This window comes from Chaetodon auriga, chromosome 2 (genome assembly GCF_051107435.1).
Source record: "Chaetodon auriga isolate fChaAug3 chromosome 2, fChaAug3.hap1, whole genome shotgun sequence".
NCBI lineage: Eukaryota > Metazoa > Chordata > Actinopteri > Chaetodontiformes > Chaetodontidae > Chaetodon > Chaetodon auriga.
In genome coordinates this window covers 19,257,340-19,279,886 of record NC_135075.1, presented here as the reverse complement: position 1 = coordinate 19,279,886, position 22,547 = coordinate 19,257,340, and the positions used below count along the sequence as shown (strand labels likewise).

The 22,547-nt window shown below is 41.4% G+C and overlaps 2 protein-coding genes across 2 annotated transcripts; both read left to right on the top strand.

Moving 5' to 3' along the window:
* The first annotated feature begins 2,279 nt into the window (after nucleotides 1-2,279).
* On the top strand, nucleotides 2,280-6,601 carry tas1r3 (taste receptor, type 1, member 3). The gene is made up of 8 exons (XM_076751327.1): nucleotides 2,280-2,482; nucleotides 2,613-2,913; nucleotides 3,321-3,677; nucleotides 3,766-4,179; nucleotides 4,293-4,496; nucleotides 4,641-4,761; nucleotides 5,550-5,920; nucleotides 6,008-6,601. The coding sequence occupies exons 1-8, from the start codon at nucleotides 2,280-2,282 to the stop codon at nucleotides 6,599-6,601; spliced, it is 2,565 nt and encodes an 854-aa protein (XP_076607442.1).
* A 1,275-nt stretch (nucleotides 6,602-7,876) lies between these two features.
* odad1 (outer dynein arm docking complex subunit 1) lies at nucleotides 7,877-13,945 on the top strand. Its single transcript, XM_076747844.1, has 15 exons — nucleotides 7,877-7,977; nucleotides 8,782-8,860; nucleotides 8,949-9,045; nucleotides 9,136-9,325; nucleotides 9,431-9,556; nucleotides 9,700-9,813; nucleotides 9,913-9,980; nucleotides 10,071-10,258; nucleotides 10,935-11,069; nucleotides 11,362-11,444; nucleotides 11,782-11,950; nucleotides 12,495-12,658; nucleotides 12,767-12,870; nucleotides 12,961-13,051; nucleotides 13,156-13,945. Exons 2-15 carry the CDS (start codon nucleotides 8,794-8,796, stop codon nucleotides 13,258-13,260), a joined length of 1,701 nt encoding a protein of 566 aa, XP_076603959.1. The 5' UTR covers nucleotides 7,877-7,977; nucleotides 8,782-8,793; the 3' UTR covers nucleotides 13,261-13,945.
* Nucleotides 13,946-22,547: the final 8,602 nt, after the last annotated feature.

Genomic DNA, 22,547 nt, shown 5'->3' with positions numbered 1-22,547 from the left:
ACCCTAATCCCCAGAATAAGGCATTAATTAATACGTGCTTTAAAATGACTAAGAAAGAGCCGATATGCTGTCAATATGCATGCTCATGAGCAAATAGTAAATATTTGTATACCTTAATCTAAAGGGCTACCCAAATGTATTTGCCAAGTCAATAATGGAGACAAAAAGACACGTCTATGTGGTATTTTTTTCAGATAAACAACCACTTCAAAACTAACGTAAGGAAAAAATCAGATATCATAATTGCTCTGGAAAAAGCTACTCATTGTCTAAGTGAAAGTAGAAACTGGATAAAGAAAGTCAACATGAAACAACACATTTTATCACTACTCAATTTGTCAGATGTCACAACCCAACACACACTTCAGCCGAGCTCAAATCATTCATGAATAACAGCTAGAAGTGCGAGTGCTTGTACATTTTAGTAACATTATAAGGCGTGCATGGCATTTGCTTTGCACTGCGGTTTTTTGCGCTCCGTCACGCAACTAATTCTCCTCCTGTTAATCAAATGAGAATCAGGCGTTCACATGTGATTCAGAGGAATACTTTTGCCCATGTGGGTAAAATAAGGAACCACTCCCTCCATTGACTGGCTTTGCATGGATGTGAGTATGCAGACATCAAAGAGACATCGTCAGGAACTGGACTGACAACACCAAACTCTTCCTTGTAGCAAAACTGTGTGAATCAGTTTTCCGTTTGTTTCTGTTGTTACTTTCCACCTCTTGTTCCGTCTGCTGATTTGAAGTCATTTACCTGAAGGGTTCTGTAACGTTTCTCCTATATCCTCATGTCTGCACGAGACTAATGATTCTTTTAGTTTCCCTTATTTGACAAACATGCAATCATAGGAATGTTTTGTTGACAAGCCGTTGACTATAGAAAAGTAATAAGAACTTACAATGGAAACATTTTCGAAGCATATATTGCACATGCTTCAAGACATGACCCTTCATGTGAGAAATTCTATATCTTCAATTACTTTTAATGATAATAATTAAATTGTGTATTCACTCAGAGGAACTAATTAAAATCTATGGAAACCAGGGTAGAAGCTGGGTAGAAAAGTACAAAGATGGGTTGAAGGCAGAACAGTTGCTCAGCTCTTAGCGCTGCCTCTTCACCTCGTTTTCCAACTGGTGTTTTCATGTTTGCCTGTATTCACACTGGTTTTGTCGGGGTTCTCATGTTTCTTCCCACAGTGGGGAAGGTGAACAGGAGGCTATTACACCATCCAAGATGTTGACTGGCAGCCTGTCCCTGATGTTTCTCTGCCTTCAGTTAAGCTTATCCCTTTCCAGTTGTATGTGTCACACAGTATTTCTTAGACAGTATTTGCTCAGACCAATTAAAATATCTTATTTCTACTCTAGGTTTATGCAAACATCTTGGGAGGGAATATGTCAGTTTGCTTGTATGGATGATAATAACCCAGCATTGGTTTTTCATGCAAATGTATATGCAAAGCTAACACTGTGGTGAATGCAAAACATGACAACAAGAACATGAAACATTAAATAAATGGTCTTAACATGGGTGGCATTATGGGCATTAGCAGGATCTAAGCTGATACATTGCTGGTTTCCATAACGGCACACTGGTTGCAGCAGCATGGTTAGTAGAGTATACATTTTTACCAAAATGACATGATAAGGCACCAACAAAGACTAACATTTTGCAAAGGGATAAATGTGACGTTTCATGCTGATAACGATTCAGAGTGAGAAGGCAAAAAGGCGTTTAGTGTCCTTCTGTGCTCATCTCTTGACAGATAGTTACACCTAAGAGAATCAAAGAGCAAGCCACAGGCAAATGTCAGGAAAATGGTCCGGAAAGATCAAACCCACTTGCACAACACACACATTCATAAGGTACAAGGAGAGCCTTTCAAATTCTGTCAAATAAGATGCCACCATTCACAGTCCATAAATTAATTTAGATAAGTTTAGCACAGTAATAGTGCAAATTATACTGCAGCTGTTGCTTTTCTCCGATAATACGAGTAGAAAATGTCTTCGTTATGAAAGCTGAGGGGTGCTGGTCTTACATTTCGTGTCCATTCATACCACAAATGTAAATTTTGGCCAGCACAATACGCATCACTTCACATGATTTGCAGTTTCTACCACAAGCACCTTCAGGTGGCCGGGGAGGGGAGGCGCCAGCCACACCAATTCCCTTTAGGGCTTTCAGGTGAGTTTGCATATAACAATATTTCCTGATGCACTGGCACATATGCACTCTGCCCTCACTACTCCAGCTTCCATCTCTGCATCATGGTTGCGCCTGTCATGCTGATGGTTTTGTGCTGGGCATTTAGACTGAGCTGCAGTGCGGGTACACCTGAATGGTTCCACAATATTTCTACCAATCTCTTCAATTTGTCTGGGGACATCAAGCTCGGAGGGCTCTTTCCCATTAAGCAGCTCACCAGCAACCTCAGCCAGAGGAGGGAGCCTGACAACATCAGCTGTGACAGGTAATGGGTTATGAAAAATAGAATTTTGGGGGAAATAATGACCCTGTTATCTGAGATTCTGCACCGATATGTATGCTTAACCTGACTCATAAGGCTTCTGCCTTGTTTCTTCCTGCCTTTGGTCCCACAGTTTAAATGACCGTGGACTTGGCCTCGCTCTCGTTATGAAATATGCGGTGGATGAGATCAATGCAAAGCAAATTCTGCTCCCTGGCATCAAGTTAGGTTATGAAATCTATGACACATGCACACAGTCTGCCGTCATCGTGAAGCCCGCCATCTCGTTCCTCACTGCAAAATCAAGCAGAGTGCTGTCTGCAGAGTGTAATTACACCGATTATGAAACCAGCATATCGGCCGTGATTGGTCCATATACCTCTGAAATGGTGTCAGTCATAGGAAAACTCCTGGGATTCTTTCTGGTGCCACAGGTTTGTCTGGTCATGTGTACACACACGTTCCCTTCCTGGGTTGATTTGAAATTTCCTCCAAAAATATTCCTGATGTTGAAAATAAATCTTAAAAGTAAAGCTAAATATTTGCCTCTCGTGTCCCACAAGAGGTTGTTGTTTTTTTGTTTTTTTTAATCTAAGAGGCGATGTGCTGTCTTATAAAACAAGCTGCATTCAAGGAAAATATTTTTTTGTTCATTCATTATTGTCAGTCATTAATTGTTTTTGCTTTTACATTTTTTACAATATAATTAAACTGAAAAAAGACTTCTCTCTTGCAGTGCAAATTATTCTGTCAGGGCTGCAACATGTGGTGTAAAATGTGTAAAATGTAAAGTGTGGTAAAATTCAAAAGTGGTATAATCTTAATAATCTTCTCACTTCAGATTAGCTTCGGTGCCACCAGTGACAAATTCAGTGACAAGTTTCTCTACCCATCATTCTTCCGTACGGTGCCGAGTGACAAATGGCAGGTGGAAGTCATCGTGCTACTGCTATTGAAGTTTCAATGGAACTGGGTGGTGGTGGTGGGCAGTGAAGAGGAGTATGGACAACGAGGCGTGCAGGAATTCTCCAAATTAGCAGAAAATAAGTCCGTCTGTGTGGCCTATCAGGGGCTGATTCCAGTATACTCTGACCCTGAACCAGTGATCAAAACCATCATCGACAATATCATCGACACCAACGTCGGAGTGGTCGTTGTCTTCTCTCTCCCAGAGCAAGCTGAGATCTTTTTTAAAGAGGTTGGTGAAGCAGACATGTAGTAGTACATGTTATTGGTGGATAATTCTGTCAACTTTAGTGCCACTCATCCAATACAATCCACTGCAGGTTATCAGGAGGAATGTAACAGGTGTGTGGATAGCCACCACCAGTTGGGCCATCCATAGTGGAGTGACTTCTCTCCCCAGTATCAACAACATCGGCACAATCCTTGCATTCACTGACAAGTTGCAGACCCTGGATCAGCTCACCGCCTACACAAAGGTGCTCTTAAAACTGAGCGAGAAGAGTGCAAAGAAGTCCCCTCCAGCGTCCATTACCGACGACCCTCTCAATCCCTGCCCACAATGTTGGAACCTGTCACCTGCTAATATTAGCTTGGTGACAGAACCTTCAGTGCAGCGCACAGCTTTCAGTGTGTATGCTGCCGTCTACAGTGTGGCCCAGGCACTGCACAACCTGCTGGGATGCAATTCAACTGCCTGTAAGATGGGACCTGAAACTAAAATCTACCCCTGGAAGGTGATTTTTATTGATCGATTTGTTTATTTATTTGGTCTGTTATATTGCAGAAGATTTGTAATTATGTTTTAACAACACTGAAATTAAATAATGAATAAATTCTTCTTTTGCAGCTGTTGGATGTTTTAAAGAACACGTCTGTAGACATAAACGGCACACGATTCGTATATGACAGTGATGGAAACCCAAATATAGGATACAACTTGGTTCAGTGGGTCTGGGAAGGCAAGGATTTAAACTTCAGGGATGTTGGAAGCTTTAATAAAGAACTGCTCATCAACAAGTCCCTCTTCAAATGGCACACTGAAGACTCACAGGTAATATCTTCAATTCATCAGAAAATTGAGATGAAAGTTTAAGCTTTGTTCTTAAATTCCACCTTATCATAATCCAGTTTGAGTTCCTGAAATGTTGCATTTTTTTTTACCATAACAATCCTCACTTAGCCATAACTTTTGCAGGTCCCTGTGTCCACCTGTTCAGCAGATTGTAAAACAGGCCAGGTCCGCAGGGTCAAAGGTTTCCATTCCTGCTGTTTTGACTGTATTGACTGTTTGCCGGGCACCTACCAGAAAAATAAGGGTAAAGTTGTCCAAACATCTCTCAAACACAAGAAGTAGGTCAACGTTTTGGGAAGTACACTTATTCACTTTCTTTCTGAGAGTAGATTAATACCACTCTCATGTCTTTATGGTAAATACAAGGCTGCAGCCAGCAGCTGGTTAGCTTAGCTTAGTATTAAAACTGGAAACAGGGAGACACAGCAAGCCAGGTTCTCTCCAAATGTAACAAAAGCTGCCTACCGGCCAGCGACATAGTCCATAAAGGGAGGGGACAGAAGAAAAAGGGAGTCTGAGTATACAGAGCCCTAATGTGAGGAGCCCTAATGTGAGAAGGGCCTACAAAGACACTAGAATGAATAAGTGTGGATGCGGGGAGGCACCCATGAGGAATGCCTATGTACAGAGTCCAGAATTCTGTGCTGCGGTCCTAATACCAACACCTCTAAAGCTCATGAATTAACAGGTCATATCTTGTGGTGTTGATTCTCTTTGCAAGACTAAGTGCATTTCCCAAAATGTCCAACTAATACTTTAATGGTGATGCAGTCAAACAATGCATCACCACCAGCCATGGTTTGACTTGATTTGTAGATACTGTGCGCTGGTTAAAGCTAGAGTAATGCTCTCTCGTGGACTCATCCTCCAGCAGTAGTAAGGCAGTGTGAGTTCATGTGTTTTGGGGGAGTGGGTTTGGGAGGGAGGCATGAAGGGAGCAGATGGGTCTATCTTACTCTTGCTGGTTTCTCCAGCATTACCAACTCCAGCTTTAATGAAACCAAATTTCCTGTTGTGCTTTCTCACTCATAGAGGACATTCAGTGCAGTAAGTGCCCTGAGGGTCAATGGTCTCTATACCGCAGCACTAATTGCATTAATCCTACCTTTGACATTTTGGCATGGGACACACCTGAAGCTCTGGAAATGATGCTGGCTGGGGTGCTGCTGTTGATATGTCAGGGGTCAGTGGGTGTTGTGTTCCTTATGCATCGGGGGACCTCATTGGTAAAGGCCTCAGGGGGACCCCTGAGTTTTGTGGCTCTGATAAGTCTGATGGGAGCTTGCCTCAGCCTGCTGCTCTTCCTGGGGGAGCCGGGGGACGTGGTGTGCCGTCTTCAGTTGCCCCTCACCTCCATTTTCCAAACAGTGGCCCTCTCTATTATCACATCCATCTCACTACAGGTGAGGAAGGATAATGTCATGTACAATGCATTACTGTATTGGAGAGCGCACATTGTAATCAGGCTGCAAATTCCTCTTTTCAAACAGATAGTCTATGTGTCAGAGTTCCCAAAGATGGCCGCCTCTCACCTGCATGTATTAAGAGGTCCTGGAAGCTGGCTGTTTCTGCTCATCTGCTGTGCTGTACAGGCCGGTATCTGTGGCTGGTTTGTTCAAGAAGGACCCTTGCTTTCTGAACACAAGGCAAATATTAAAATAAACTTTGTGAGACAATTCCTGTCATGTCCAGTGACACCCTTGTCTGGACTTGCTTTAATGCAAGGTTTCAACGGAGCGTTGGCCCTCACATCATTCATGTGCACCTTCATGGCGGTGAAGCCTCTTCATCAGTACAACCTTGCAAGGGACATCACCTTTTCGTCGCTGATCTACTGCGTGATTTGGGTGACCTTTATTCCGATCTACATAGGCCTGGATGACAAGAGCAAGTCTATTGTTCATATTTGTTTTACACTGATAAGCAACTTCGGAATGATGGCAGCCTACTACTTCCCAAAATGCTATTTGCTGTTGAGAAGACCTCAGCTCAATACAGCAGACCACTTCTGTACCTTCCTAGAGGGTGTCCCACCAACACCAGCTCAGACGGAACCAGAGACACAGACACAGTCAGAGCAATAAACCAAAGTGAAGCTTTAAGGATAAAAACTCAAACAGTATGTAAGAATCATATATTGCATAAAATTTACATTTGCATGGTTTGTATGTTAACAAGGTGACTAAAACTGCATTTTTTTTTTTTTTCCATCTTAGAAACATTGCTAAAGTAACATTTCTACACAAAAAAGATGCTGAAAAACTGATTCACTGGCCTCCTGTAATATTCAGGACTGATTTTAAGGTCCTCCTCCTCGTATACAAAGCCCTGAATGGACTAGGACCAAGATACATTGCTAACTAATTTATTGTTTGCCTTCAAGAACACGGCTATCACCTGCTGCTGGTTTACTGGGGGTTTCCAGCAACAGTCAAAAGAAAGTTGCAGAATATTTTCAAAAGAAAGCTAAAACTTATCTCTTCACTTTAGCCTTTCACTAGCTATGACTTCCTAATACGGGTCTGAAACTTTTGTGCTTTGCCTCAAGCTTAAACACTGCTTTTCTTTGAAAATGTTGTTTGGTTTTATGCATTGTCTTTATTCAATTCACTTTTTTTTCATATATTTTTGTCTATTCTGTTATCCATATTCTACTCTATTTTTACTTAGATTTTGATATTTTATTGTCTGCAGTATAAGCTACAAATCATACTGTACATTTGGTATAATAAGTTGACCTATAATGAAATATGAATCAATAATCATGAATAACACAAACTCATGTATAAAGTATAGGGACAGTACGTTATTCAAATTAAATGTATATTTTCTCTTTTTTCCATTATGATAAAGAGACCACAGTAGACTGATTATTGTAGTTGATTTTGTAATAGAAAACATTTTCTTTTATACTGTATTCGTTTTCTTTTGTGACATTGCTAACACACAGCATACATAACAATAAAGGGGCAATAACAGAAGATCTAAGTATTTCTTTGTATTTTTTTTTTTCCTTTCAGATTTCCCCTGGTTGCATTCAGCAAGACACTCTTTAAACGACTTGCACACTTTCAGATCCTTCAGAGAAAATTAGCAATATCCTGCATTTAAAATGAGTACAATAATCAAAATGCACCTAAGTTTACAGAGTAAAAGCACTCATGCCTCTTCGTCGTTATGTGACTTACTTTACTGTGTTAACACTTTTATGATTTCATCATCATGGCTGGTGAGGGTGGAGGTAATCTTAACTACAGATACTGTGGGCTAGTATGATCAATAACATGGAAATCGTGTACGTCACTGAACCTCACTGCTCCTCATTGCTGCCTGAGAGACCAAACTCAGGGACCGGAAGTACCGGTGACATAGCAACAGTTGCTAACAACCCAGGCAGCTGTGAGCCTGCTGTCTGTCGTGGGAGGTGACGCAGGGTTTTTACTTTTTAAACTTTTAGCTGGTGAGTTAAATGCTTATTTATCCTAACAGCGGACACTTTTTCGACATCTTTCAAATGATACCGAACTCTTTCCAAGCTACTCCTCAATATATCCAGTCTGCCATAACAGCAAAAAGAAGCATGGCGACGGTGTTTATTTAAACTAGCTCGGTGCTGTTGTTTTGATGACCTGTCCTGGAATTTGATGCCTCGGATTAACTGCCCTGCTAGATGAGTTTAAGGCTCAATTTAATATCTGGGTTTGATTAATCACATGTACTGTAAATAAAAGTAACATGCAGCAGTACACATTAAATGTTTGTGATTAAAAATGTGTATTGTTTAATGCAAAACTTGATGTTCTGCATTATTTTATGTGCAGCATCACACAGAATGCAACAATCAAATCAAAAAACCACGCACTGCTTTCAAATGTATTTTTCAGGTAAATACAGGAGACTTAAAGACAAGTATGTCAACAGAATTCAGATAAAGTCACATAAACTTCCACTTCAAAACTAATCTAATGGAAAACAGATTAATGTCCCTTCTTAAGTCTTATTCTAATGACCTACTGTGCAGACAAGATTCCAATCAAATGCTGCTTCCAGGTAATCACTGGAAAAGATCAGTTATTAATAACTTAAATTCCAATCAGCCATGTTGATGTGGCAATAAAGTTTTGAATTTTGAATGTTGAATATTCAGCTTTCAATCTAGGTTTGATTTAACTTGATGGACAGAGGTCGATGATATTTCCACTAGTATACGTTCAGTATTCTCTGATAACAGCATCACTTTACTTTTCATTTTTATCCTGTGAAGTCGAGTGTAACCATGCCTCGAGGAAGATCAGCCACAAGTGCCCGCTCTGACAGCAGTGAGCTGGATACTGATGGTACAGGTAAAGTTGATAGTATTAACTAGTTTATGCTGTCTAGGTTGCATGAATGAAACATCTACAATGTGCATGTGTTGTTTTTTTTATGCAGAATCAGAGATAGCAAAACTGCAGAGACAGTTCAGGATCATGGAAGGAGATCGGCAGGCCTACAACCTTCAGGCCCGGGAGCAGATACGCAAACAACAGTGAATCAGAGCTACACCCACATCACAGTTTCAGCAGTGTGTTTTTTACTTTTATTTGCCTGATCGCCTGTTTATGTGATGTCGATGAAGGCAGGAGATAGAAAAGCTGCTGAAGGAGCAAGAGGAGCTGCATCGAAACCTTGGTGCATGTAAGAGCTTTTCACGCCAGCAGCAGGACAGTGAGGACACCCAGAGTCTTCGTGCTCTGCTGGAGCAGAGAGACTTACTAGAGGAGGAGCTGGAGAAAGAGAAGCAGTGTCAAAAAGAGATAAAGAAAGAGGTAAATCAAGTCTTTTACACTATATCACACTTATTCTAATTTCATGTTCACTGATATTTGTGGTCACACACCACAGTTCATGTCACGCATCTGTAATGTGGGCAGATCACAAAGATGCAGTTGAAGCTGGCAGAGGTGAGAAAAGGGGAGGTCAGTACCAGTGTTACCCAGAGGTCTGAGGTACGGCGGACTCAGAAGGCCATACGCACTTTGGAATACAAGCTGAACGGAGTGAGTCTCTCAATACCACAAGCTACCGAGAACATAGACATACAGTCATTCTTTGTTCATCAGTTGTACATATGTTCACATATTATTATATTGTATTACAGTATATGATTTTAAAGTTTGCCTACGTTCTATATCCTGTCCAGGCCTTGACTCGCTTCAATGAGCAACTGACCAAAAACAGCCACCTGAGAGAAGAATTGCAGACTCTTCATATTGAGCGCATCCGTTTCCAGCAGCTACGAAACAGGCTGGACAAGGTCAGAGGTCACACCGTAGACCATTCAGGGACGAGGCACCAAACTATTTTTAACTTTTTCTGTTTAGTCTCCATCTTATTTGATTCTCGTGTGTTGTAGGAACTCCACAATGTCCGTAAGAAGATCGGGGAAATTGTCAGCCTGTCCACTGCAGCTTACGATGCCAGGTTAGATTTGAGACCGTTGCATAATGTAGTAAAAACCTGCGCTGTGATTTTGGTTGCTGAATGTCTTATGTATAAAGCCTTCTACTTCAGGGTGGAGGCTCAGTCCAAGATGTCCATGATGAGGGAGAAGGCAGTGAAGGACCTTGCCCAGTACAACACAGAGATGAAGGAACTGGAAAGACTTATTGCACATGAGTGTAGCCTGAAAGAGTTCATGACCACCAAGTGCAGCGAGAGGAGCGGGCAGCAAGACGGCCATGAGAACGGACACAGGCAGCGTAAGCTACGCCTGATGTGTTGTAGCTAATAGTTCTGCTTTGACACAGTAATAATCATTATAACGGCAAACGTGTTCCTTATGCTATCGTGATGATAATAACACTGGCAGTGACTATTCAGTGTTCATTCAGTCCAGTTTTCAGCTTGTGCTTTATGAGCACCCAGGCACAGTCTCCTACAATACATCCCAAAAGCTAGAGAGAGGAGTCCCATCTGGTCTGCGCGTAGCACAGATGCAAGGTTCTTATAAAATGATTTTGATACAGTAGGAAAAAAGCCCACTGGAGCCACACTGAGAATGCTTTGGGGGGATAATGGTGTATTTTCTGCTTCTGAACTGAGCGTTGTGGAGTAACAAAAGTACAGAACTCATAGGATCATAACTTCTGTACAGTCCCAAGATTTTACAGCAGAAACATTCAGACAGAAGCCACAGTAAATGTGTTATTACCCCACATTCAATCGATGAATGTGGGGTAAAAGTAGTAGAAAGAAAAGAGTGGCAATGCTCCTATTGGCTTAGAAACAAGAGTGCAGTACAGTCGGTCCTGCCAGTGAGTCCTTGAACACTGTGATAGAAATAAGAGGATCCTTTTCACAGTGTTTGTTAGCTTGTTTGGGCCTTTTGTAACAGCACTGCTGTTATATAAAGGTAATGGTGCCTGTTTGTCCCAGTGTCAGAGCTGAAGGAGCAGAGGAGGATGGACTTGGGGGAGGAGCCTCTGGATGCTCTAGAGGAGGTGTTTGAGAGGATCCAGATTGTGACAGGGGAGGACAACCTGGACATGCTGGTCATCAGGTTCATGCAGGGTAAGTCTGTCAGCTGACGTCACTCACCCGTACACAAAGACAATGCTTCTTACAGTCTTTTTTCTTCAGATCTGTTCAGTTTGTGTTACAAAAATATCTCTTATTTTATATATTTGCATTTGTTTTATAGACAATCGCACCATAATTATAGCCACCTCTTTCTCCATGTTTCTCTACCTTTGGAGGAACACTAAAGCTAAATGAATTTAAGGTCCCACTTTGACAGCAAGAATAATCTCAGTTCAGAAGATTTAAATGTGTCTCACTGCCATCTCACTGTTTCTCTGTATAGTTGAAGACCGGAACTTTGCCCTCTTCAATTTTGTAAATGAGCAAAACAATGAGGCCGAGGCACTGCGGGATCAAATCAGCCAGGTGAGAGTGTCTCCTCTATTTGACTCTATTTGCCTGTGGACACGCTCGTCATTAATTTCTTCCATTTTTAACTTTACAAAATTTGCCTTTATTCTTATTCAGTGCAACAGTGGAATGGATATAATTCCTCATCCACAAAGATAACGAGCAACCGGTAACTTCAAAGGCTGGGGTCGCCCACTTCTTACAAAATTCTATTAAGTTTGAGCAAATGAAGTGAAAGCTAAGGAGGTCATTTCTGACAGCAGTCAGAGCAAATGAAGGGGAGCATGTAGTTTGTTAGTTCATATCATTAATCTGTGTTTGTGTTTTTGTGCTGAAATGTGTGAATCTGCAGATTCAAGCAGAGATCGAGCAGCTTCGAGTAGCTGGTTTGCAACAGGAGCAAGATCATCGCTCTTTGCTGAGGGAGATTGATGAGCAGCGAAAGGAAACCGAGTCCCAAGCTGAGGAGTATGAAAAACAAGCCAGCATCATAAGCAAAATCCTGGATGAGGTTAAAACAGGTTTGGGAATGATTTATTTTACAGGTCCATACTTTATGATTTCCTCAGAAGTTTCCCAGAAAAATGTTATTTGTAGTAATTATGGGAGAAATAGAGGCAGTTTTCAATTAGTATACACGCACACAACCTGGAGTCTTTTTGTCACAGCAGTTCAGATGAAAAATGTGAAATTTGTTTACAGGCAAGTATACAGTTCAACACATATGAAGAACAGTGTCCAATAGTTAACGAATAATCAGTGGTTGTTTACATGAGTTTTAAGTCAGCAGTTGATTTCAAGGACAACCTACAAGTTAAGTTGTTTTTCCCAGCAAACATCCCCTGACATTATCAGGAAATTACAGACCTGTAAAAGATTTTTCTTAAATACATGAGTGTCTGCACACACACACACACACACACACACACACACACACACACACACACACACCTCGTGAGTACGATTAAGATAAAACATTCTGCAGGTTTGACTGGATATTTAGAGTACAGAAGAAGACACAGGCAGCTCCAGGTGCTCCTGACTCTCGTCTTTTCCATCTCACAGGAGTGAACAGCATCTTCTCTAAGATGGAGTGCGACCGCTCTGTGATAGAGGACATACTGGGCTCCTCTGCAGGGATCAGCGAGAACAACATCATGTCCTACCTGGGTCTGGTGGAACAGAAGACCAATGAGCTGCTCACCATACAAGCTTTCCTCAATTCAAAAGTAACCTTTCAGCTTTCTGTACTTCTGTACCACAACCTTCTCTTACAAACACACCTGTGTTACATACAGTACTTTCTTTTCTTCTTCTTCTTCTTCTTCTTCTTACAGGATCTGGAAAAGGACTACAATCCGAAAGACCTGCCCAAATTTCTTTTGGGTCAAAATCCAGAACTGCTTCAGCAGAATCTCAGCATCCAGTCTGCAATCAAGGGGTGGGTCACCCCTCTGTTCATTTTTATGCATCTGTACATACATTGAAGCACATGAGGTTGACGAGTGTGTCTGCTGGTTGGACTCCTCAGTGTGGACTATGATGCAGAGGAGTCTCCTCTCACTGATGAGGAAGAACAGCCACTTTCACAGGAGGAACTTCGCAAAAGAATAATGAAAGGGGTTAGTGCAACTGTTCTCCACTTATTATTATTATTATTATTGACGGTTTACGTCATGAACAGTAAGAGCTTTGTTTATGTGATTTTCCTGGGTATGATTTACAGGTTCTGCAGAAAGAGAGTTCAGTCCAGCAGGCAGCAACCAAAGCCTCAAAGATTGGCCAGCAGTCTGATGGCAGACAGCGCTCCCTGGAAGATGCACTGATCTGACATATTGACTTGATCAGTGCAGCTAATGCACACATATTAAAAATGGGATCCTCATTCGCATCATCTGCAGTTGAAGGGCTTGCTTTCATTGTTTAATGTAATAAAGATCAATGGAGGCCGTGACCGCTGATGGAACCAGCTTGACTGGACATTTTGAAATGTTGCAGCTTGAACACGTAAACATTTAAAGCTTAATTATGGACTGTGTACGTCACCTTTTATGATGAATCATTGGCATGGCCTGTATATTATATCTTGGTGTGATTTGTTTAGTTGTAACTAATTAGGTTTGGAGCTATAAAGATGCCTTTTCAGACTCTGGTAACCAGCTGTCCTTTTGATGTGTGACTTGCCATCTGGCTTTGAGTATACAATCTGGTCTCAGTACAGCCCTCCCTCGCTGGCAGCATTTCATTACATGATACTTGCTGCTATGCTCAAAAGGAAAGGTTGGGGGCAGCAGAACCTTTTGTAATTGTAATTGGCATGCTGAGACCTTGATTCTGTTTCCAAAAAAGAGGTGAGGAGCCTTTAGTGCTTCACTCTACACACTGATTTTCAATTTTTGTTGGTGGAATAATGAAGATTATTCCCATTTGATTTGGTGAACCACACTTTTATTCAGGTTTTGGTATAAAATCAGCATCATTATTTGAATAAACTCTCCTCTATTACCTTTCCATTAAATGAGTTCTCTGTTCATGTACACCACAGTCATTAACACCGGTCCATATTTATGCTCAGTCATAACCCCGTCTTAGCACAGGCATGCCAGGAAGATATTCCCATGTGGACCACTGGGTCTTTTTTCCTAAAACAGTCAGCGTAGTTTCCAACGTGCGAGGATAAAAAACTTAACTTTGATCCTCAGGAGTTTCAAATGTCATCCAAACATCCTGGAGCGAGCCCGTGTTGGGGCAAAGATGGCAGTCACTGCTGCAGAGAGCAACTTCCTCTGAACCAAAGAGAACGTCAGGATGGAACTTATTTTAAGAAGCATATTTATACTCACAGCTCAGCGAAACAATTAACAAAGCACGTTGCTATATTTAGGTTTTAAAGCTCACACTGATGCCATCTTACTTTTTCTTTTTTTTATTATAGGCTGTACAAGGGGCTGATTTGACATGAGTGTACCTGCCAAAATAAGAGAGAGACATATTCTAGTCATTATGTTAATTATCTAGCCGTTGGGGCTTTAATTAGTTTATCTGTGAAAGGTTTGTTTTTTCCTTTTTAGACATCAGCGATTTCAGGAAGTGAAACTGCTACTCTGTAAACATTTATGACTGATCAGCCAATGACTTGGTTTGCTCAAGATAATCCCACTTGCAGTCTCAACTGTGTGGCTATGAAAACAGATTATCAGAGATAAAAGGGCGCTGTGGAAAAGCAGAGGGGTGGCGGTGGTGGGAGATGAGATGGAGGAGGCTGCTTTCTTTGAAATCCTACTCTCACTTAGCCCCCCTCCACTCCCAGCAAATTCTCTGTGCACACGGCTCTCTGCATTGCCATAGAAACCTTCCTTTTAATCACAACAGAAACCTCATTTCCTGCTCCTGACAAAGAGTCCTCATTGCCTGTAGAGACCGCCTGCATCAGCCATTTCCAAGGCCCACCTCCTTCTGCAGGCTGCACCTACCAGCAGCAGCACCCCTCCTCTCCATATAAGCACATTTTCCACCTTTTCTCCTCCTTTAGCTCAACAGTTTCCCCATTCTCTAGCGCAACTTCTGCTTCACACCTCATCATCTCTTGACATTTTAGGCCTTCTCGTCGCTCTTTTGTACACACAGCAAGCGGTTGAGACTGTTTATTTTGTTCCGCTCATCCTAATTAAGAAGAAATAATCCAAGCAGAGACACACCCGACCGAGCAAACAAAAACATGCAAGCACAGGTAGCGTTTCTTTTCTGGGAGCCACATGCATTTCTGCGGACGACTCTGTTCCTCGTCAAACTGTTGGACAGGCCGCGTCCTGTTAGACCAGTCTCTCTCAGCTCCACTCTGTCTCTGCGAAAAACTAATGCTGGAGTCCATTATTGTTAAAAGCAACCAGCAGCTTATTGTGGATTGCAAAGTTCTTGTCAACTTTCATCTCACTGTAGGCAAAGTTTCCAGTGAAGTGCTGTCTACTTCCTGTCCCCGGTCTTGTTCCGCTTTGGGAACAAACTGTGTTAGCTTTTATAAAATGCCTTGTTCCCTTTATCTCAACTCAAGACTGTTATCTGGAAAACACCCCTGTCCCCTGTCTCCCGCTCTGTCCTCCTCTCTCTCTCTCTCTCTCTCTCTCTCTCTCTCTCTCTCTCTCTCTCTCTCTCTCTCTCTCGTTTGTTTATTTGGGAATAGTGCCAGGTATTTCCCCAGTCAGTCTGCCTGCACCCAGAACCCCCCACCAACACTTACACCCTCCTGCCCACATCCCACCCTCCCGTGAGTGTTGCTAAGCAACCACCCGCCATGAGCCATGAGAGCCGGTGCGTTTTCCAGCCAATCAAATGACTGAACGTATTTTTCGAACGGTGTTGAGAAAGAAAAGAGGATACCGCGCTTTTCCTATCACGTCCCTTTTCAGTTGTGGGGTTTACACCTCGCAGGTAATCGTGCCCATTTCGTCTTACTGCACATCCACGATTTGGAGAAGTAAGCCTTTCTTCATTTTCAGTGCCGGTTCGTCCCCAACATGTATGAGCTGTCCACCACTGGGTGGCAGCAGGATCAGTTTCTCTGTTACCACACAGGCTGCAAGATTTTTTTTTTTTTTTTTTTTTTTTTTAACTGCTGTTGCTAAGCAATCCTGACTCTCATGTCCTACCTGTGAAACATTTGTGATTTTTACAGATGTCCCTGACACCATTTTGTCTTTGTTTTCACCATTTTGAAATGCACCATATTTGCATGTGAAAACAACAAGATTTTTGGTGGCACGATAAAAAAACCTATTCACATCCAAAATATTAACCTAGATGTTGTTACAGCTGAGATCAGTGCAGAGGCAAAGCCTGCCGGAGGAGTGAATGAGATACCCACCGTGTTTGAGATGCAGGTCTGGGTTAAATATTAGCCTTGAACAGCTTCACTTCACTTCATCTCATCATGCGAGGAGGCAGGAAATGTGCTCGTGAGCGATTAGGCCAGCAGCTCCTGTCTTCCACTCCACCAGCAGTGGAGAGCTCCGCGTACGCTCTGGGTTCATATGTTGTGCTGCTTCTTGTTTTCTTTGTGTACGAACCTCTGAGATATTAGCATCGACCGCTGTGATGTTTCGGCTGATCAAGTCCTGTTTAAAGGTTTCTTTATCACTGATCTGTTTCCTTTTTTTTTTTTTTACGCCCTGCAGGTCCCCGTGTCCCTCCCCCCTCCTCGGTCCCCCTGTGTGTAAGTCCCTCATCTGAGCTTTGGTTGCTGTGCAGATGGCTCTTTGTTGGTGCTCCACAATGGGTCTAAGGTCAGTGTGCCTCATGCCATCAGCGCACTCAAACTTCTCCACTCCAGCTGCCTCGTGGCTTTATTTGCAGTCTACCTAAAATGATTCTCTCAAGCATCAGGGCTGCTCATGTGCACATGGTTATGTAGTGGTCTTGAATTAAGAGGAAGTTATGAAACCACAGATGTAGCGCAGAGGTACCTTGGACCTTTTAGGCTGTAACGGTAGCAGATATCATCTTGTTTTACATATCTGAGCCACACCTTCTTCATCTCCAAAACTCTTGACACATTTCTTGATTCTTGATTCTCAGATGTGTCAGTTAGGCAACCTTTGGAGCATGCGACATCTCCGGAACAAACCAGACACCAGAATGTCAGATCAGCCAGAGAAATAGAAATGCAAATCCACCATCTGTTCTGTGATCCCAACCCAAACCTCACTCATCATTCAAGAGCTAATGTAATAGTTACACATAGTTTAATCCTTAATGGCTGTTCAGAGGATAACAAGATAGTATGTACTTTCAAAATGGCAACCAAAGAAACAGTAAGACAAGCTCTCTCAGTGAAAATTGCACATTGAAAAAAAGCACTTCATTTAATTAATATACTTTGTGTTACTAGTCTGGCCCTCTTTCAAATTAAATAGAGATTACACTCTTACATTTAACATGTTCAATACAAGACATTTCTGTGGCTCTTTACATCAATTCATAGACCCGTATTGACGCCAGAAGCACAAAAACATGTTATGTTTAGTCCATGTGGGAAATGGCAGTTCTCTCTTTGTAAGAGCAAAGTCTGCAGGGCACCACAAGCTTCAGCTGCAGAGAGCCACGAGGTCTCCAGCAGGAAAGAGCAGGTAGAGCAAAAGGCGGGAAACTAGAAGGAGGAGGAGCATTTCTTGCAAAGCAGTAGGAATTACTGGAAATTTCCACTTTTCTCTGGCAAGGCAGTGGCAGGGGTGGAGCTAGGAGGTGAAATAAATAAGGTAGCACAGCTGACAGTGAAGCAGTGCAGAGGGAAAACTTTCATGCATTTCTGAACCACTAGATTTCTGAAATCTAAAAGACATTGCAACTTTTCATTAATTAGAGTCCATTTTTATGTTTGATTAAATTAATACCATAAAGAATTCAGCATGAATGCATGCATTTTTCACTGACATCTGTGTTTCTATTATGGATTACCATGTTTGTTCAATTATGCACCCTTAACTACACTAACCGTCAGTGTAAGAAAATGCGCCGGCATGGCAGCATGAGGCTGTTGAATAATTCTTGTATGTTCAGAGTCCAAGAATCAGAGCTAAATGTTGGAAAATCATACAGAAAACATAGACAGTGGTGTTTTTCGGGTTTGCATCTGTTTATGTGGGTGTAAAATAATCATGTTAGCTGACTTGAATGAACCAAAATCATAGATAGATAGATAGATAGATAGATAGATAGATAGATAGATAGATAGATGGAACTCTTTCTTCTTCTTCTTTGTGCATGTTTTATAGAGAAATGTATAATGCATGTGTGGTATTGGCTTTAATACTGTGTATAATGTATTATTTCTCAGTTAGGAGGGACAAAGTGCATACTAATAGATGATGTGTTGCATTGCCTCCCACTGCAATCGGACACTGTTTACAGTCAAGGAGTGAAACATGCTTCTCTTTTGCTACTGGTGTGTTCAATGTGTAACAATCAATAAAGATATACAGAATAAATCTATGCACGTGTTGAATTTTGATCCAGTCTATGATAAATTCTTTTACACTTCAACCTTCTTTGACTAAGCTCCTGATGTGGCCTGTGAGGAATTAACACATTTGAGTGCTACCTTTTAATATTAATAATAAATATATTAATCTAAATTAATATAAATTTTATAAAATTTACAGAATATGTACAGTGTCTTGGCTTCTGCACAGTAATGTGAATGCATGATACATTTACACGTCATACATCATCCATCTCTTTTCTTGCAGCTTTTCATAAGTAGAATACCCCAGGTGACCTTTTCTGCAGCAGTTTCCTCCAACACCTCCAGTACGTGATGCAATGCCAGCTGGGCAATGTTGTCCCTGCTGTATGTCCTGGTCTGTTCAGGATTTCTTTTTCCTTCAGTCCACAGGCACCCTTTCCAGGGTAGAGTTTGAAGTTTTCCAAGATTTCAGCTGTGTGTTTTGGTTACTACTTACAGGTGAGGGTGAAATTTAAGATGAACAGCCAAGAAGCATACAAAATGGTTCAGCTCCCCCTTCAGCACCGCAGCTGTAGTAATGTAGCATCACCTACATTACAGCAGCGGATGCATTTTACCATCACTCATCTCACAATCCCTTGTACACACATTAATTAATAATGAGATCCTGCAATAGCTTAACTCCTCTACAGAAGGTGGTTGTCTTCCCTTCACCTGGATGGGATAAGACATCTTTTATTGGAGAGAATTCATAGCCTCGGTTTAGGAGACCGTAATCCTCCTCCCAGTTACTTTACATGCAGTGGCATTGGCCCTGTTGATGAGAGCTAGAGCCAATGTTAACAGAAAAACATTCTCCAGACTCTGGCTACACCTTGATATCCTGCTCATGATTGTCACAAACAGGGAAGTAGTCAGTGCACATCCTTGAATAAATCAAACACCCGTTTTGAACTAGCTGGAGATAGTGGCAAACACTGCTTTAAATCCAGAGTGTACAGAGACCAAAAGACTTGCAGCAGTGGGAAACACTAACTCTGGCATTTTCCAAATCCTCAAAGCACCTACAGACTAATCCATGCCACACTGAAGAGACATGTCAACCACAACAGCCCCAACAATATCCAGAGCCGCAGGATTTCAGGATCTCTTGGCACTGCTCCTTTGAGGAGCTTTGGTTTACATTACGAGTGTCCCTGAAAACTCAGATACAGTTTTTCATATTAGTGTCTGCATGTACCTTTATTGTCTGTTTTGTCTTGACTTCTGTTTGTACCTTTACTGTTTAGTGGATTACATGTAGTTGTATATGTATCAGTTCATGAACACTTCATGTTTTTATTGATAAATTTTAAATTTTCTTGTTTTCCTTTTTTTTTATCTGTTGAATCCTACTATTGGCTGCTGTAGTGACCTAATAGACGTAATAAATATATAATTAATCGATTTTATTCTTTATTGTTTTACTCCTGTATGTTAACAATTTATGCAACAACAATTAATTTCTGTTATTTAATCATGTTGAAGTGGAAACTTTATTGACCCCCTGAATGGAAACTTAATTTGTTTAATTTACCCATCTATGCATTTATATTCTTATTTCTTTGTTCTGTGTTACTGCAGGTTTATTTAGTTTTCTGTTTCTTGGGTCTTATTGTTATTGATTGATGACAATACACGATTCTTTTGTAATTTGTATCACATTGTCAAACAAAATTCTTTAAGACAAAAGAATGTTTTAATTGCACAACTATAAAGACATCTCAAGACAATACTCATAATTCAGATTCATTGTTGTTTCATTCAAAATCAATTAAGCTTTTTTCCTTCTATCACTGTATTAAATTACAGAAAAGTTATTATACACGACTCTTGGCCATTGAAGAGTTACTATGGGAGCATCCCTGCGGTTTATATTTGGTGATACAGTATGAGCCTCTGGAGGCCTCATGGCGGCACTGGTGCATATGACTTCATTATCATCAGTAATGGCTGTACTTAATTGTGTTAATTATAGATCAATAATAAGAGCACGCTCTCTCCCTCGCTGTGCATTCAACTGAAGAGTCCCAGTGAGAAGTCAAATTTGTGTTGTCCCTGTACTCTGCACAACTCGCCTGAAAGCCAGAGAAAGCCAGCCAAACCACGCAGGACACTGCTGTTCAAAACAAAAGAGCCCAGTTTGCCCCCACCAATTCCTCCAATTATCGGGACCCTTCCCCCGCCTAATCCTGACCCTCGCTCTTTGATGGGCCCCACTTTGCTCAACCCCCCCAGGCACTGACATTCCTCAAGTCAGGTCAGTCCCTTTTCCTTAAGAAATAAAGGTGAAATTAAGGTGCTGCACTTCCCATCCTATGTCCTATATCCTCTGACCTGTTAGCGCAGCGGAGAACAGTTTAGCATCAGGAAATGTTGCCCAGCCTATGGGAACTGGCACAAAATGTATGATTTACTTTGAAACATGTGTCTCTGTGAACACAAAGAGGCTTTTCTTTTATACAGTATTGCTTTCTGTGTTTCCATAACTTTGAATAACATAAAAAAGTTTTCCAGTTCATACTTGTGGAAAGTGTGGTAAACACTCCAGTTGTTGGCAAATAAGAGGTTTATAAAAATCACTACATGAATTGTATCTGCTCTTCAACTTTTCCTCAGCTGCCCTACTTGCTGCAGCAGTTTGGTTCACTTCTTCACCTGCGGAGCGAACAGGCTGCCCATAGATGGATTTTTTTTTTTCTTTGTAACAGATTGGTGGCACATGGAAACATGTTGAGGTAGGCAAATAAGGGGGAGAGAAAAAGACAGGAAATGATCTCACAAACACTCCCCTTCTCTCTGATTGCTCCCATTTTCCAGTTACAGAAAAACAGTGAGTAATGCCTGCTCTTTAGTCAGCTCCTCTGTTCCTCCCGTGAATCTCCTGAATTTTCTGCACACACTGAGGCCATTACAGCGTGGATGTGTGCTTTGGTGCTCTGCAGGCTCCACATGGTCTTCATTTCCCAGATAGAAGGGTAACAGTTTATGCAATGCCAAGATGAGCCCTTATCTCCAACTGCAGTGTCATGATGTCTTTCATTGCCGCTCTGTGTCTTAATTTTCAACCATGCAATGTAAAACTACTGCTCTGCATAATGCAATGTGATTATCTTTTGTTTGTTGTTCAAGATGATTAGTTTTTTTTTTTGTTTGTTTTTTGTTTTGTTTTTTTTGTCTTTCACATGATGTATGAGATGCTTTGGTATGAGACTATTTTAATATGTTCTTGGTATAGTTATCAGATAATGTGTGATAGCAGAACAACAGACTCATCCTAAGTGAAAAAGCATCCTTCTGTGAGACAGAAAATAAATCTCAAAGTAACCAGCTAGTGCACTGACACACAACCCTTTGATCTCTGCATGTAATTACAGTCTTCATAATTATATTTCAGCTGAATGTGAGGTGAATGACTAAAGAGGGCCTGAAGGCTTCAACAAAATCAGCGGCTTGAATGCTGGCATGGCATGGAGGAGATAACTGAGGCGGTGTAGGATTAGGTCCTGGGAAGCCCTAAAATTAGAGGCCGAAAAACTACTTGTGTCAAGATATCCTCCTTGGGTGTGTTGGGGCAAGTTCAGGATACAAACATTAGCGAGACTGTCTAGAGATATTTGAAATCCAGATCAAACTGGTGACATACTGTGTGGAGCACATGCAAATGTGTTTGTTTTAAGTGGGGATTAAACTGTGACTCTGACTGTTTGATGACTAAAACTTTTTTTTTTTTAATGAAAATGGATGATAACTGTGTGTGTGGGCAGAGACAATGACGGGTGTGGCGAAAAAGGTTGTTAAAGGTCGAATGATTTTGTTGACACTTGAAGAATTCAGTCGTTGGTGTGAGTGACACCCAGCAAAATATGAAGACTTTACCTGTATTAAAAACGTGTTTTCCTGCTTTTTAACTGACAGTGAGGCACTGACCATGTGCAGGTTTAAATTACAGAGTTCAGGGCCCGGAGGGTTGTGTGTTGCCACTTCCTTTGGTTTAACAGTTGGATGAGTTAGTGCAGTGACAGCAAAGAAAGTTCACCTCAAATAACTTCTGAGGGAGGGAGAAAGCCAGTTTTTGACATCAGATAACAATCTAACAACAAGACCAAGCAGTTCTCAAT